The sequence below is a fragment of the Brassica rapa genome, chromosome A01, assembly GCF_000309985.2.
Source record: "Brassica rapa cultivar Chiifu-401-42 chromosome A01, CAAS_Brap_v3.01, whole genome shotgun sequence".
NCBI lineage: Eukaryota > Viridiplantae > Streptophyta > Magnoliopsida > Brassicales > Brassicaceae > Brassica > Brassica rapa.
Genome location: NC_024795.2, coordinates 315,011 through 330,610, shown reverse-complemented (window position 1 = coordinate 330,610; position 15,600 = coordinate 315,011). Strand labels below are relative to the sequence as shown.

The 15,600-nt window shown below is 32.0% G+C and overlaps 4 protein-coding genes across 4 annotated transcripts; 2 read left to right on the top strand and 2 right to left on the bottom strand.

Moving 5' to 3' along the window:
* Positions 1-239: 239 nt before the first annotated feature.
* LOC103851951 (F-box/kelch-repeat protein At4g39753) lies at positions 240-2,249 on the bottom strand. The gene has a single exon (XM_009128863.3). It carries the CDS (start codon positions 2,192-2,194, stop codon positions 1,100-1,102), a length of 1,095 nt encoding a protein of 364 aa, XP_009127111.1. The 5' UTR covers positions 2,195-2,249; the 3' UTR covers positions 240-1,099.
* A 208-nt stretch (positions 2,250-2,457) lies between these two features.
* On the top strand, positions 2,458-7,117 carry LOC103854558 (protein SCO1 homolog 2, mitochondrial). The gene is made up of 7 exons (XM_018657082.2): positions 2,458-2,550; positions 2,650-2,773; positions 2,886-2,961; positions 3,030-3,248; positions 3,341-3,430; positions 3,503-3,635; positions 3,731-7,117. Exons 1-7 carry the CDS (start codon positions 2,489-2,491, stop codon positions 3,834-3,836), a joined length of 810 nt encoding a protein of 269 aa, XP_018512598.1. The 5' UTR covers positions 2,458-2,488; the 3' UTR covers positions 3,837-7,117.
* Positions 6,952-7,851, bottom strand: LOC103854546. Its single transcript, XM_009131492.1, has one exon. It carries the CDS (start codon positions 7,849-7,851, stop codon positions 6,952-6,954), a length of 900 nt encoding a protein of 299 aa, XP_009129740.1.
* A 4,635-nt stretch (positions 7,852-12,486) lies between these two features.
* LOC103851859 lies at positions 12,487-14,785 on the top strand. Its single transcript, XM_009128766.3, has one exon. The coding sequence runs from the start codon at positions 13,630-13,632 to the stop codon at positions 14,500-14,502; it is 873 nt and encodes a 290-aa protein (XP_009127014.1). The 5' UTR covers positions 12,487-13,629; the 3' UTR covers positions 14,503-14,785.
* Positions 14,786-15,600: the final 815 nt, after the last annotated feature.

The following is a 15,600-nucleotide window of genomic DNA, read 5'->3' as shown; positions in this document are numbered from 1 at the left end:
TCCTTTTAAACATACAAACTTGAATTTGCATTCTCCAGTAAGTGGGCTGACATTTATTCGGCCTTTATTTATAGGCTTTCAGTTTACATATATATGGGCTTGTCTTGTTTTCCTTAGTAAAAAGAAATACGAATTGGGAAACAAAATGTAAAATATAAATTATTAAAATTAATTTTCTTATATTAAATTCATAATCCAACATATTCCAATATTTTATTTAGATGAATAAAGTGCCAATATTTTTTGCCAGTGATCGGTGTAAATGGCAAATTTGCCTCACCTGTTGGTATTCACTATTCAGGTATTTGGCTAACTGATCCGTTCTCAAATCCACAACGGAACCATACACTGCCCTTGGTTAGGGTTTTGATCAGGTTTAATCCAGAGGCTGAAACAGGAGCCAGGAGGGAAGAGGATGATTGGCGAGCTGTTAGCAGACGTGAAGGAAATTTTAAGTGGTTTTAAGGTGAGCTTAGAGGATAACGAAAAAACTGCAACGTTGTCCACCAACAAACAACAATTTCCACTCTTTATCAACTTGAGCAGTGGCGGACCAGACACATCAGGAAGCGTGAAAATCAGTCCAGTTTGACCAGTAACTTACGAGATCAAGCTATATATACCCCTTTAACGGGTTCTTGCAATAACATAATCATCAAGCCAAACCAGTGCCTTTAATCTATTTCGAGACAAGAGAGAAATCACTTGTCCTGTCTTTTTCATCACACTGAAGCTCGAACAGCAACATTCTCTCACTAACTGCAACATCATACAAATAATGATCTTGATGGACTCGCTCATGTCGGGAATCCTAACCTTTGATAACGCTCATCCGATTAGATTAGGAAAACAAATACTCTAAATTTGTTAAAGTTGTTCTTCTCTAGTATTTTAAACTCAAGACCAAACACAGACAGAAAAATAAACTGGCTTAGTGTCACGCTAAACTATTTTTAAAAAAAAACACCAACTTTTCAGGGAATTATGTAACAGATTTATATGAATGCATAATCCTCTCGTTGATGTTGCCAATGATTTTAAAACTACGGATTGATTCAAAATAGTTATATATATATGTAAAAGCACAGTCACAATTGATTCAAGACAATATTATTGAAGAACGCAATAAAAGGTATGAACTGGGAACCCTAAGCACATCATTAGACCATTCAACATTTCCCCAAACTTGACCATCTTGGCGCTTTTCAAGCGCAACTAACGCACAGCAAATAGTCTTATTTTGACAATGAGGACCACGCCGCGCAAACTTGTCCCACAAGACTATGAGTTTCCCATTGAGGTTAACTGTTTCAATCAAACCACGACGACAACTCTTATTCAGTGAAGACAAACCCTTGACCGGTTTCCACTCTTTACACTCACTATCGTACCACATGCAACTTTTCCTACCACAAGAGTATAATAGATTACCTATCGCACACCTACTATCACCCACGAGTGCTTTTGCTGCAACGTTCCATTCACGTTTTTTCGGATCATAAACTGAGTCTTTTTCGTCGTTGCTCCTAACGTAAATCTTTCCTTGGAAAATCTGTAATTTTCTTATGACTCTAGAAAAGCGTAGCTCGGTTCCAGGGTCAGGTAAAGGTTCCCATGTTTGAGTCTTCGTATCGAAAACCTCACCCCAACAATCATTTGCCGTGCAACCTCCCACTACGTATATCTTACCATCTAGGACGCACGCACCAGGATTCGATCGAGGTACGGTCAAATTGGGAGCTTTACGCCATAGAAGATTCTCTATATTGCGGACAATCATGACTGGGGAAGGATGATAGAATTGTCTAAGTGCATAGACTTGTGAACCAACCGTAAGCATTATCGATGGTGCTTTAGGAGCATAGATAGAGGGCACTTGTGCCAAGGTAGACTTCTTCGTCTCCAGGTTTATCAAGAGGGTGAACCAATATGAGGGACGAGGACGGTCAGGAAGCTGTAAGCAGATATGAAAGGAGGATTCATTTGTTTTGTGGTAAAATCGCGCATGGTTGAGCTCAATGGATAATATGAGAGAGCGAAAGGTTTTGGAGACTAGGGAGAGTTTAGGGTAGTACGATTTCGATACGCGTGCTAAGCAGTTCAGAATGATTACATCTGGAAGCGACAAAAACGATGGATGAGATGGTTCCTCCTGTTTCTTCTTTTTGCACGGTGGTTCCACTTCCAAATTCATAGCCGCAGAGACGGCGTACGTCTTGAACACACGAGGTTTTCAACTTTTCATTAGTAGTTAGGGCAAAACACGATTAGTTAGGGAGTATATATTCGCTTTTGATTTAATAATATATTGAGTCAACCAAAAAAAAAACATAAAAGAATTACGAAAAGGAACTTGGTCGCCAAGTAAATATATTTATTTTCTTTTGGCTTCTGACCAAATAAAAAGATACCACAGGAGGATTACTACTTTACTAGGTCTAAGCTTTGGATATGACTTGGAAACAAAAAATCTAGAAGAAAAAATACAATGTTTGTTGCTCGCCGTCTTCATCTTTCCTGCAAATATGGTGCTGCAAATATTCTCAGAGGGTTAGTTGTATTCTTAAAACCCTAATATCTATCGCTTTGCTTTGGATCAAATTGACTTCAAAGCCGTGATTCATCTTCAATATTAAAAAAAAAATGTAGGAAAAGGGTTCAATCATTCAATTACAGTAAATCAACAAAACGGAGCAGTGGAAAGACATATGTTAACCCTCAGCTGCTTATAGGAACTCAAACTTATCCACGCTCACGTCTTCGTTATGCTGCTGTATTTAGCTTTTAAAGCTTTTCGTTGCTTTCATTTGTTTTTGAATTATTTAGATCTATTCTCTGTTAATAAAAAAAAACTATTCGATGCTATATGTTTCCTTTTACTTCAGCCAGCTCTTGTGCTTGGGTTTACTGGATTCATCGGGTTTCTTCATTACAACGACGAAAGGAGAGCTGTTCCTAAAGGTATATATATAGAGATATTTTTTCATTGGAACGATAGAGAGTTTTCAACTTCTTTTCTGCTTCTACAGGTATAACAAGCAGCAATAGCGGTTGTGGTTGTGGTTCTAATACAACTGTCAAAGGTCCGATCATCGGAGGTCCATTCACGCTTATGAGTACACAAAACAAGATTGTCACTGAGAAAGAGTTTTGTGGTCAATGGGTTCTGCTCTACTTTGGATACTCGTTTTCCCCCGATGTTGGACCCGAGCAGTTGAAAATGATGTCCACAGCAGTTCATCGACTAGGTTTGACTCAAATCAAAGCTCGAGCTATTTTCATCAGTTTATATGAATATGATCTTTTAGCTACTAATCATGTCTTGTCTTGATGGAAACAGAGTCTAATCATGACCAGAAGATTCTCCCTGTCTTTGTCACTCTTGACCCTCTACGAGATACACCTTTTCATCTCCATGCCTACTTGAAAGGTCCTCCGTTATATTCCAGCTACTTATAATCTCTCTAACGTTGCGTTGCTTATAATTTTTATTTATTTACAGAATTTGACAGTAGGATACTTGGACTGACTGGATCTGCAAGTGCAATTAGGCAAATGGCGCAAGAGTATCGTGTTTATTTCAAGAAGGTCCAAGAAGATGGTGACGATTATCTCGTTGGTACTTGTCACAACATGTAAGGAACCTTACTCCAATATTCATAATCAAAATCTTTTTGCTCATAAGAAGAAAAAAAAAGAGTGCTAAAATGTTGATATGTTGGGTGTATAGGTACTTGTTGAATCCGAAGATGGAGGTTGTCAGATGCTTTGGGGTTGAGTATAATCCAGCTGACCTCTCACGAGAGGTTCTTAAAGAAGTTACTTCCGTTTCATAGTGACACATTTTGAGAAAACCCAAAGAGAGCTGTTCACAGAAAGAAACCTCTAAAATATTTTGAATATTTTGGTCGGTCGAACTTTTGTTGTCTCCGTTTCTCTAGAGAATAACGATTTTTTAATGGTTACTGATTTAGTGTCTTTTATAAGTTTTAATAAATTAATATGAAGTTTTACTAAATTAATTGATAAACAAATTAGAAGTTTAGAACGTTGACCATATACCATGAAAGATAATTTAACATACATTAATACAAATGTAGAATATAGTTAGAAATTTTAAAACAACATTAAAGAGTAAAGACTTCAGATTATAGAACATTTACCGAAAAACTCAATATTTTTCGTACAAGTTTACACATAAATTTTGAAAAAAATAAAAATTATGACGATATTTGTTTAATTCATAGTTGCATCATGCACTAATATATGATGATGGTCAAAGAGGTTTGAAACTTTTGTTGTCTACGTTTTCTCTACAAAATAGAGATTTTGTAGTGGCTAGTCCAATAATTTATTGACTATATGAAGTTTTACTTAATTAATTGAGAAAAATTAGAACGGTGTCCATGTACCATGAAACATAATTTAACATAATTAATACAAATATAGAATGTGATTAGAAATTTTAAAACAACACTGAAGTATATGTTTCAGAATATAAAGTATTTACAGAAAACTCAATATTTTCATAGGTTTTACACATAGATTTTGAAAAAAATTCAAAAATATGAAAAATATTGTTTTAAGTCATAGTTGCATCCTGAAATAATATATGATGATGTCGAAAGACGTTTGGAACCTTTGTTATCTCTGTTTCTCTAGAAAAAAATAACAATTTTAGAGTGGTTAGTCAACTGATTTAATGACTGTAAGAAGTTTTACTAAATTAGTTGATAAAAAATTAGAAGCTTACTCATTTACCATGAAAGAGAGTTTAACATAAATTAATACAAATATAGAATGTGATTAGAATTTTTAAAATGACATTGAAGAGTATAAGTTTTAAATATAGAGTATTACCGAAAACTCAATATTTTCGTAAGGGTCTACACATAGATTTTGAGAAAAATTCAAAAAATATGACTATATTGTTTTAATGCATAATTTCATCACGCACTAACATATGATGATGGTCAAAGAGTTTTGGAACCTTTGTTGCCTCTGTTTCTCTAGAGAATATAGATTTTATAGTGGTTAGTCCATTGATCTAGTGAATGTATTTAGTTTTACTAAATTAATTGATAAAAAACTAGAATGGTACACATGTACCATGAAAGATAGTTTAACATAATTAATACAAATGTAGAAAGTGGTTATAAATTTTAAAACAACATTGAAGAGTATAGGCTTCAGAATATAGATCATTTACGGAAAAATCTTTTTCGTAGGGGTTTACACATTTGGAGAAAAATTCAAAAACATGACAATATTGTTTTAATGTATAGTTGTATCCTGAACTATTTTATGATGATGGTCAAAGAGGTTTGTGACATTTGTTGTCTCCGTTTCTTTAGAGAATAACAATTTTATAGTGGTTAGTCCACTGATTTAGTGAGTGTATGAAATTTTACTAAATTAATTGATAAAGAATTAGAATGTTACCCATGTACCATAAAAAAGTGTTTAACCTAAATTATTATAAATTTAGAATGTGGTTAGAATTATTAAAACGACACTGAAGAGTATAGGCTTCAAAATATAGAGCATTTACCGAAAACTCAATATATTTGTAGGCTTTGACACATAGATTATGAGAAAAAAAAATAAAAAAAAATGAAAATTTTGTTTTAATGAATAGTTGCATCTTGAACTAACATACAATGATGTCCAAAGAGGTTTGAAACCTTTGTTATATATATTTCTCTAGAGAATAATGAATTTCTAGTGGTTAGCCCACTAATTTAATGAGTGTCTGAACTTTTACTATATTAATTGATAAAAAATTAGAATGTTATTCATCTATCATAAATGAGAGTTTAAGATTAATTAATAAAAATATAGAATGTGGTTAGGAACTAAAAAAAAATTGAAGGTAGGCTTTAGAAAATAGAGCATTTAACGAAAAACTCAATATTTTCGTAGGGGTTTACCCATAGATTTTTAGAAAAACTAAAAATATGTTTTAATGCATAGTTGCATCCTGCAATATCATATAATGATGGTCAAAGAAGTTTGAACTTTTGTTGTCTCTGTTTCATGGCAATTTTATATTGGTTAGTCCACCAATTTATTGAGTGTATGAAGTTTTACTAAATTAATTGATAAAAAAAAATTAAAACGGTACCCATGTACCATGAAAGAGAGTTTAACATAACTAATACAAATTTAGAATTTGATTAGAAATTTTAAAACAACAGCGAAGAGTATATGCTTCAGAATATAAAGCATTTACTGAAAAACTCAATATTTTCGTAGGGGGTTACACATAAATTTTGAAAAAATATTCAAAAATATGAAAATATTATTTTAATACATAGTTGTATCCTGCACTAACATATGATGATGATCAAAGATGTTTGAAACCTCTCTTGTCTCCGTTTCTCAAGAGAATAGTGATTTTTGTAGTGATTATTCCACTGATTTAGTGAGTGCATGAAGTTATTATAAATTAACTGATAAAAAAATTAGAACGTTGCTCATGTACCATGAAAGATAGTTTAACATACATTAATACAAATGTAGAATGTGTTTAGAAATTTTAAAACAACAGTGAAGATGACATGCTTCAGAATATAGAGCATTTCTCGAAAAACTCAATATTTTCGAAGAGGTTAAAACATAGATTTTGATAAAAATTCAAAAAAAAAGAAAATATTGTTTTAATGCATAGTTGCATCCTGTACTATTATGTGATGATGGTCAAAGAGGTTTGTGACCTTTGTTGTCTTCGTTTCTCTAGGTAATATCTATTTTATATTGGTTAGTCTACTGATTTAGTGAGTGTATGAAGTTTTATTAAATTAATTGATAAAGAATTAAAATGTTACCCATGTATCATTAAAGAGAGTTTAACCTAAATAAATATAAATTTGAATGTGGTTAGAATTCTTAAAAGGACACTGAAGAGTTTTTTTTTTTTTTTTTTGGAACTCATATTTTATAAATTGCAAATTAAAGTCTGGTAGTTGGGAGTTGAATTACTCCATCAACCACATCGGTTTCAGCTGCCATCAAAGCAGACTTAGCTAACATATCCGCTTGACCATTTTTCTCTCGAGAGATCCAAGAGAAAGAAACAAATTCAAACACAGAAGCAAAGGAGAGAATGTCTGCGACAATCCCGTAGATCACCGGCGAACATGCGTTCGAGTTTACAGCTCTAATCAGTTCCGTTGAATCTGACTCAAAAGCTACACACTTCAGTTCTTCGTGGGCTCCTTCTTTAATAGCTGCTAACAGCGCTAGGGCTTCTGCCATAAGAGGGGAGCTTACATAGTCCTCGGTTGACTTGAACAGCTTCATGTTTGTTGGCAAATGGATGACCCATCCCAAACCCGCTGAAGAGCCTCCAAGATTCCAAGCCGCGTCCGATCTGATGACTATCGTTCCGGGAGGGCTCTGTTTCTTCTGGTTCCTCTGGTTTCGAGCAATCGAGGGAGCTGGATCCTCCTTTAGTCTCGATCCCCATTCTCGCGCCAATGCGATCGCTATCAAGACCGTATCCTCCGGCGTACCCGAATGACCTTCAAACACGAATTTGTTTCGCGCTTTCCACATATTCCAAATGATCCAGAGGCCAAGGGTCTCACTTGTTACTCCCGACAGGGGAAGGCAAGTTCTGGTACGAATTGATGTCCAGTTCTCAGCTAAATCTACCATTCCGCTACTCTCCAGTGTCGTCACAAAAGGCGCTATACTCCAAGCCTGTTGCGCGAAAGGACAGTGCAAAAATAGATGAGTGATAGATTCAAGTCCTCCACACCGTTTGCAGAGAGGGTCCACTGGTATATGTCTCTCAAGTAACCGCTCTCCCACCGGCAAAGCTTTCTTCAGTAGCTTCCAAGCAAACATCTTGACTTTTGGGGCAACATCTAGGTTCCAAACGTTCTTTTTCCAGTCAAAATTTGTACCAGGAACTAGCTCGTCTCTGTTTTGGTTCCTGTCTACAGCTGCATAATAACCGGACTTAACTGAGTACTCTCCCGTACGTGTTCCTAGCTAAGCCATTTTATCTGGAGCCCCCGCTTGACTTGGTTTTAGTCGTTGAATCACCTCTTCATAATCCGGGAGAAGCACACGTATTTTCTGCAGGTCCCATTCGCAGGATTCCTCTTTCATCAGGGAAGAGACCCTGAGGTCTACACAATCTTGGCGTACAGGTCCCATCGGCCGGACACTGAAGAGTATAGACTTCAAAATATAGAACATTTACCTAAAACACAATAAATTCGTAGAGTTTTACACATAGATTTTTAGAAAAAAAATAAAAAATATGAAAATATTGTTTTAATGCATATTTGCATCCTGAACTAACATACAATGATGTCCAAAGAGGTTTGAAACCTTTGTTATTTCCATTTCTCTAGAGAATACTGATTTTATAGTGTTTAGTCTACTCATTTAATGAGTGTATGAAGTTTTTCTAAATTAATTGATAAAAATTAGAATGTTACATATCTATCCTCAAAGAGAGTTTAAGATTCATTAATAAAAATGTAGAATGTGGTTAAAAACTTAAATAAAAACACTGAAGAGTGTAGGCTTCAGAATATTGAGCATTTAATGAAAAACAATATTTTTCGTCGGGGTTTACACATATATTTTAAGAAAAATTAAAAAATATGAAAATATTATTTTAATGCATAGTTTCATCCTGCAATATCGTATAATGATGGTCAAAGAAGTTTGAAACATTTGTTGTCTCTGTTTCATAGCGATTTTATAGTGTTTAGTCTACTAATTTATTGAGTGTATGAAGTTTTACTAAATTAATTGATAAAAAAATTAGAATGTTACCCATGTACCATGAAGGAGAGTTTAACCTAAATTATTATAAATTTAGAATGTGGTTAGAATTATTAAAACGACACTGAAAAGTATAAACTTCAAAATATAGAGCATTTATCAAAAACTCAATATATTTGTAGTGTTTAACACATATATTTTTAGAAAAAAAAAATATGAAAATATTTTTTTAATGCATAGTTGCATCTTGAACTAACATACAATGATGTCCAAAGAGGTTTGAAACCTTTGTTATATCTATTTCTCTAGAGAATAATGAATTTATAGTGGTTAGCCCACTAATTTAATGAGTGTCTGAACTTTTACTATGTTAATTGATAAAAAAAATTAGAATGTTACCCATCTATCATGAAAGAGAGTTTAATATTAATTAATAAAAATGTAGAATGTGGTTAGAAACTTAAAAAAAAAATACGGAAGAGTGTAGGCTTTAGAAAATAGAGCATTTAACGAAAAACTCAATATTTTCGTAGGGATTTACACATAGATTTTGAGAAAAAATAAAAATATTATTTTAATGCATAGTTTCATCCTGCAATATCATATAATGATGGTCAAAGAAGTTTGAAACTTTTGTTGTCTCCGTTTCATAGCAATATTATAGTGGTTAGTCCACTAATTTATTATGTGTATAAAGTTTTACTAAATTAATTGATAAAATAATTAGAACGGTACCCATGTACCATGAAAGAGAGTTTAACATAACTAATAAAAATTTAGAATGTGATTAGAAATTTTAAAACAATAGTGAAGAGTATATGCTTTAGAATATAAAACATTTACCGAAAAACTCAATATTTTCGTAAGGGTTGCAAATAGATTTTGAGAAATATTCAAAAATACAAAAATATTGTTTTAATACATAGTTTTATCCTGCACTAACATATGATGATGATCAAAGATGTTTGAAACCTCTCTTGAATTCTTTTCTCAATAGAATAGTGATTTTATAGTGATTATTCCACTGATTTAGTGAGTGCATGAAGTTATTATAAATTAATTGATAAAAAAATTAGAACGTTGCTCATGTACCATAAAAGATAGTTTAACATATATTAATTCAAATGTTGAATGTGTTTAGAAATTTTTAAACAACAGTGAAGATGACATTCTTCAGAACATAGAGCATTTCTCGAAAAACTCAATATTTTCGAAAGGGTTAACATATAGATTTTGAGAAAAATTCAAAAAATATGAAAATATTGTTTTAATGCGTAGTTTCATCCTGTACTATTATATTATGATGGTCAAAAAGATTTGTGATTTTTGTTGTCTCTGTTTCTCTAAAGAATAGCGATTTTATAGTGATTATTCCACTGATTTAGTGAGTGCATGAAGGTTTTATAAATTAATTGATAAAAAAAATTAGAATGTTGCTCATGTACCATGAAAGGTAGTTTGACATACATTAATACAAATGTAGAATGTGTTTAGAAATTTTAAAACAACAGTGAAGAGGATAAACTTCAGAATATAAAGCATTTCTCGAAAATTCAATATTTTCAAAGGGGTTAATACATAGATTTTGAAAAAAATATAAAAAATAAAAAATATTGTTTTAATGCATATGCCTCATGTACTATTATATGATGATGGTCAAAGAGGTTTGTGACCTTTGTTGTCTCCGTTTCTCCAGAAAACATCGATTTTATATTGGTTAGTCTACCGATTTAGTGAGTGTATGAAGTTTTACTAAATTAATTGATAAAGAATCAGAATGTTACCCATGTATCATGAAAGAGAGTTTAACCTAAATTAATATAAATTTAGAATGTGGTTAGAATTTTTAAAACGACACTGAAGAGTATAGCCTTCAAAATATAAAGCATTTACCTAAAACTCAATAAATTCGTAGAATCTAACACATAGATTTTTAGAAAAAAATAAAAAGTATAAAAATATTGTTTTAATGCATAGTTGCATCCTGAACTAACATACAATGATGTCCAAAGAGGTTTGGAACCTTTGTTATCTCCATTTCTCTATAGAATAATGATTTTATAGTGTTTAGTCTACTGATTTAATGAGTGTATGAAGTTTTCCTAAATTAATTGATAAAAAAATAGAATGTTACCTATCTATCATGAAAGAGAGTTTAAGATTCATTAATAAAAATATAGGACGTGGTTAGAAACTTAAAAAAAATACTGAAGAGTGTAGGCTTCAGAATATTGAGTATTTAACGAAAAACTTAATATTTTCGTAGGGGTACACATAGATTTTGAAAAAAATTAAAAAATATGATAATATTGTTTCAATGCATAGTTGCATCCTGAAATATAATATAATGATGGTCAAAGAAATTTGAAACATTTGTTGTCTATGTTTCATAGCGATTTTATAGTGTTTAGTCCACTAATTTATTGAGTGTATGAAGTTTTACAAAATTTATTGATAAAAAAATTAGAACGGTACTCATGTACCATGAAAGAGAGTTTAACATAATTAATACAAATTTAGAATGTGATTAAAAAATTTTAAACAACACTGAAGAGTATATGCTTCAGAATATATATCATTTACCAAAAAACTCAATATTTTCGTAGGGGTTATACATAGATTTTGAGAAAATTTGAAAAATATGAATTGTTTTTAATGCATAATTGCATCTTTCAATAACATACGATGATGGTAAAAGTTGTTTGATACCTCTCTTGTCTCGGTTTCATAGATATTTTATAGTGGTAAGTCCACTAATTTAATGAATGTGTGAAGTTTTAATAAATTTAATGATAAAAAATTAGAATGCTGCTCATGTACCATGAAAGATAGTTTAACATACATTAAGATAAATTTAGAATGTGTTTAGAAATTTTAAAACAACATTGAAAAGTATAGGCTTCAGAATATAGAGCATTTATCGAAAAGCTCATTATTTTCGTAGGGGGTTTACATATAGATTTTGAGAAATATTCTTAAAATATGAAAATATTGTTTTAATGCATAGTTGCATCGTGCACTAACATATGATGATGGTCAAAGATGTTTGAAACCTCTCTTGTCTCCGTTTCTCAAGAGAATAGTGATTTTATAGTTGTTATTCCATTGATTTAGTGAGTGCATGAAGTTTTTATAAATGAATTGATAAAAAAATTAGAATGTTGCTCATGTACCATGACAGAGAGTTTAACATACATTAATACAAATGTAGAATATGTTTAGAAATTTTAAAACAACAGTGAAGAGGATATACTTCAGAATATAGAGCATTTCTCGAAAAACTCAATATTTTCGTAGGGATTAACACAAAGATTTAAAAAAAAAAATTTAAAATATGAAAATATTGTTTTAATGCATAGTTGCATTATGTACTATTATATGATGATGGCCAAAGAGGTTTAACATAATTAATACAAATGTACTCTGTTTCTCTAGAGTATAACAATTTTATAGTGGTTAGTTCACTGATTTAGGGAGTTTTACTAAATTAATTGATAAAAAATTAGAACGATGTCCATGAATTATGAAAGGGAATTTAACATACATTAATAGAAATTTAATGTGATTAAAATTTTTGAAACAGCTCCAAGGAGTATAGGCTTCAGTATATAGATTATTTGCCGAAAAACTCTATATTTTCGCAAGGGTTTAACATATAGATTTTAAGAAAAATTCAAAAATATGACAATATTAATTTAATGCATAGTTGCATTCTGCACTAACTTACGATGATGGTCAAAGAGGTTTGGAACATTTGTTATCTTCGTTTCTCTGGAGAATAACAATTTTATAGTTGTTAGTGCACTGATTTAGTGAGTATATAAAATTTTATTAATTTAATAGATAAAAAAATTAGAACGATATCCACGTACCAGATAAGAAAGTTTAACATATATTAATATAAATGTATAATGTAGTTAGAAATTTTAAAACAACACGAAAGATGATTCTTATTTTCTGACCAAACTCTGCGTCCATCCAAATCTACACAAACCATTATTCTATATATCAATATATGTAATTTGCAAAGAAATCAGGAGAAAACAAATAAATAGCAATGGTCACGTACATGTTTATTCACCTTTGTTTTTTATCTAATGTTGCAACTGCTCAATGAAAATTTGAAAAGTATCAAATAGTATTATTTTAGTTTTTTTTTCTAACAAATAGTATTATTTTAGTTATAGGATGACATCTAATTACCTATTCTTGAATCTGGTCCAAGCTAACTGACCTAATTATGACATCATGTAATAGATTAGCAGATAATAAATTGAACAGCCCATATGCTTTTAATCACTGTTTCCCTAACCTCATAATATTTTTTTCATATTAATGTTGTAAATATATTGCAAAGAACAATGGGAGCAAAAAAATTGCAGTTTACATATTTAAAAATCTTATTAGATGACTGTTTACTTTTATAACTTTTACTTTCATGTATACATACCCACAAATAACAAAGAAAGGTAAATAGCAAGATATAGAAGCTTTGTTCTACAAAAAAATGAATATTGAAGATAAGTTGAATACCATCGTGATCGAAACCAGGAAATCTACAATCAAACTAAATTTGACTATCACCAAAATGTATAATTTAATAGAAACCAAACCTTAGATACATGTATATAATATATAGAGTAGACAATAGTGGATGGTGGTGGTGGAACCACTTAATACGATTTCACCTTCCCTATATATCTCCCACAGAAAAACAAAATACAATGATTAAAAAATCGTGTCAAACCAAATGTCTTTTTTTTTTCAAGTGTCAAACCAAATGTCCTAACTCGAGTATCTATTCTCATCGGAATCACTTCTTACGTTTTCTCTCACTAAATTCATACCTAAAGAGTTTTGTAATTTTTGTTTGGCCAGAAGAAGATGGAGTCTGGTAATAGTAGTAGCATGCAATCTTCAAGCGGAGGAGGAGGAGGAGGAGAAGAATACGATTCTCGCGCCGGTGATCAATCCATCTCAGCCTTCTTCGACCACCACAACCACCACGTGGTATCTTTACCTCGGCCACAACAAAACCACATCAACCCCCTTCACTTCGACCACAACAACTCTCTATTACAACAAAATTACTTCAATAGTAACAGCAACGGTACCTTCTTGCCCGTAAACCAACAATCCGACCCGGTTACTCAACCTGAACTCCGAACCTTCACCACCACGTCATCAGTTCCTCCTAACAACGTAGGAGTAACCAAGAAAACCAAGAAAAGATCTCGAGCATCAAGGCGAGCACCAACGACGGTTCTAAAGACGGATACTTCGAATTTCCGAGCGATGGTTCAAGAGTTCACAGGGATCCCATCTCCGCCGCTATTCAACAACAACTCCGTCGTGAACACCACGCGCCTCAAGACATTCCTCGGCTTGTCTTCTTCATCGCCAAACTCTTACTACAACAGCAGCAACAACAACATCTTGTTACAACCTTTCGCTCAAAAACTCCTCCCAACGTCTCCTCTCCTCTCCGGATCACAGATTCAGCAATATCAAAACCCTAACAACAGCTTTGAGGATATGAATCTACAGTCTCTTCTTCAAACTCAGATTTCAAACCCTAGAAGCAATATTCAGTTTGGTCTTGGTATGTTGCAGAGTCAATCTATTACTCCTCAGACGACGACCACAGTGGCTAACGGGAACAAAACCACTGGTGAAAATGGTGGTTACGGTGTTTCTGATCATGATCATAATAATGACAATACTTGGTTATGTTCATCTTCCGACCAAAGAACATAGAAGTGTTTATAACTTTATATATACACATTGTCCGAATTCCGGAATATCCAAGCTAATCTCTTGGCATATGCTTATTCATTTCAACAAATTAAAGATAGCATGTGTAGGATAATTAAGTTACTAGTTTATGATTCTATATATGTTCGTATGATTAAACACTTTTTGAATAATTATTTTTAATTTTAGGGTTCTTTCAAAATTAGTTAATCCATGCTTCTTATTTTGTTTTATCTTAGTTTTCCATAGTACCTCTTGGTAAGTATTTGTTTGTAGTTGGATTACATTTAAATCACACTTTCTTTATATATTCTTATTTAATTCTTATAATAGAGTGAATGATGGCGAAATTTATGGAATTTTCTACGGCCGCTGGATTATGGAATATATAATTATATAGTAGTATAGCTTTTTTATAGTCGTGGTGATTTGAAATTTGATAAATACTGTTCTCCCATGTGCTTAGTTTTTCTTTGGTGTCTTCTTTCGCATCATTAACATTTATTAAGAGTCAAGTTCCCATTATGATATGTAATTCCGTTTGATATTTTATTTCAACAGAATTTACCATCTCATTCTTACCAGTTACCTACCGGTAGATTTGAAATTTGATAAATTCCAAGTAGAATAAATTGAATGCAAAAGGGAATGTACAGTATATGCTGATAACCAAATATAAAGTGATAAAGTTCTTACTTATTTTTTCTTCCATCTCTCTAATTAAATTTTTTTCATTAAAGAAACCAAGATTATTCAGCTTTATAACTTTCAACTCTCTAATCTTTAGTAACACTTCAGAGATATGTTACTTTTTGTTAGGTGATTTTTCAACGATGTCATTAGCTACTGTATATAACTCTTTACAAAAACTAACAAACTCTTCTTTTTCACCATAAAAGTTGATGGTCGTAAAACAAATCATGAGATTTTATGAGAATATCTTTTGCTTGTTCATGTGTACAAAAGTTCAAACGATTTTTATTTTCTGTCCATGGACCAGTTACACTAATAAGTTATCAATGTGCGGGACATAACCTACATACATCACTTACATTATAGTACATAGAAACTGACCACAATCTGTGTATCTCTATCTAAAAG

Bases quoted from the DNA above. Each gene is read 5' to 3' on its own strand.
- LOC103851859 (XM_009128766.3), top strand. From the start codon at position 13,630: ATGGAGTCTGGTAATAGTAGTAGCATGCAATCTTCAAGCGGAGGAGGA.
- LOC103854558 (XM_018657082.2), top strand. From the start codon at position 2,489: ATGTTTGTTGCTCGCCGTCTTCATCTTTCCTGCAAATATGGTGCTGCA. The intron at 2,551-2,649 runs GTTAGTTGTATT...AAAAAAATGTAG, and splicing joins GCTGCAAATATTCTCAGAGG to GAAAAGGGTTCAATCATTCA. The intron at 3,636-3,730 runs GTAAGGAACCTT...TTGGGTGTATAG, and splicing joins GTTGGTACTTGTCACAACAT to GTACTTGTTGAATCCGAAGA.
- LOC103854546 (XM_009131492.1), bottom strand. From the start codon at position 7,851: ATGTTTGCTTGGAAGCTACTGAAGAAAGCTTTGCCGGTGGGAGAGCGG.
- LOC103851951 (XM_009128863.3), bottom strand. From the start codon at position 2,194: ATGAATTTGGAAGTGGAACCACCGTGCAAAAAGAAGAAACAGGAGGAA.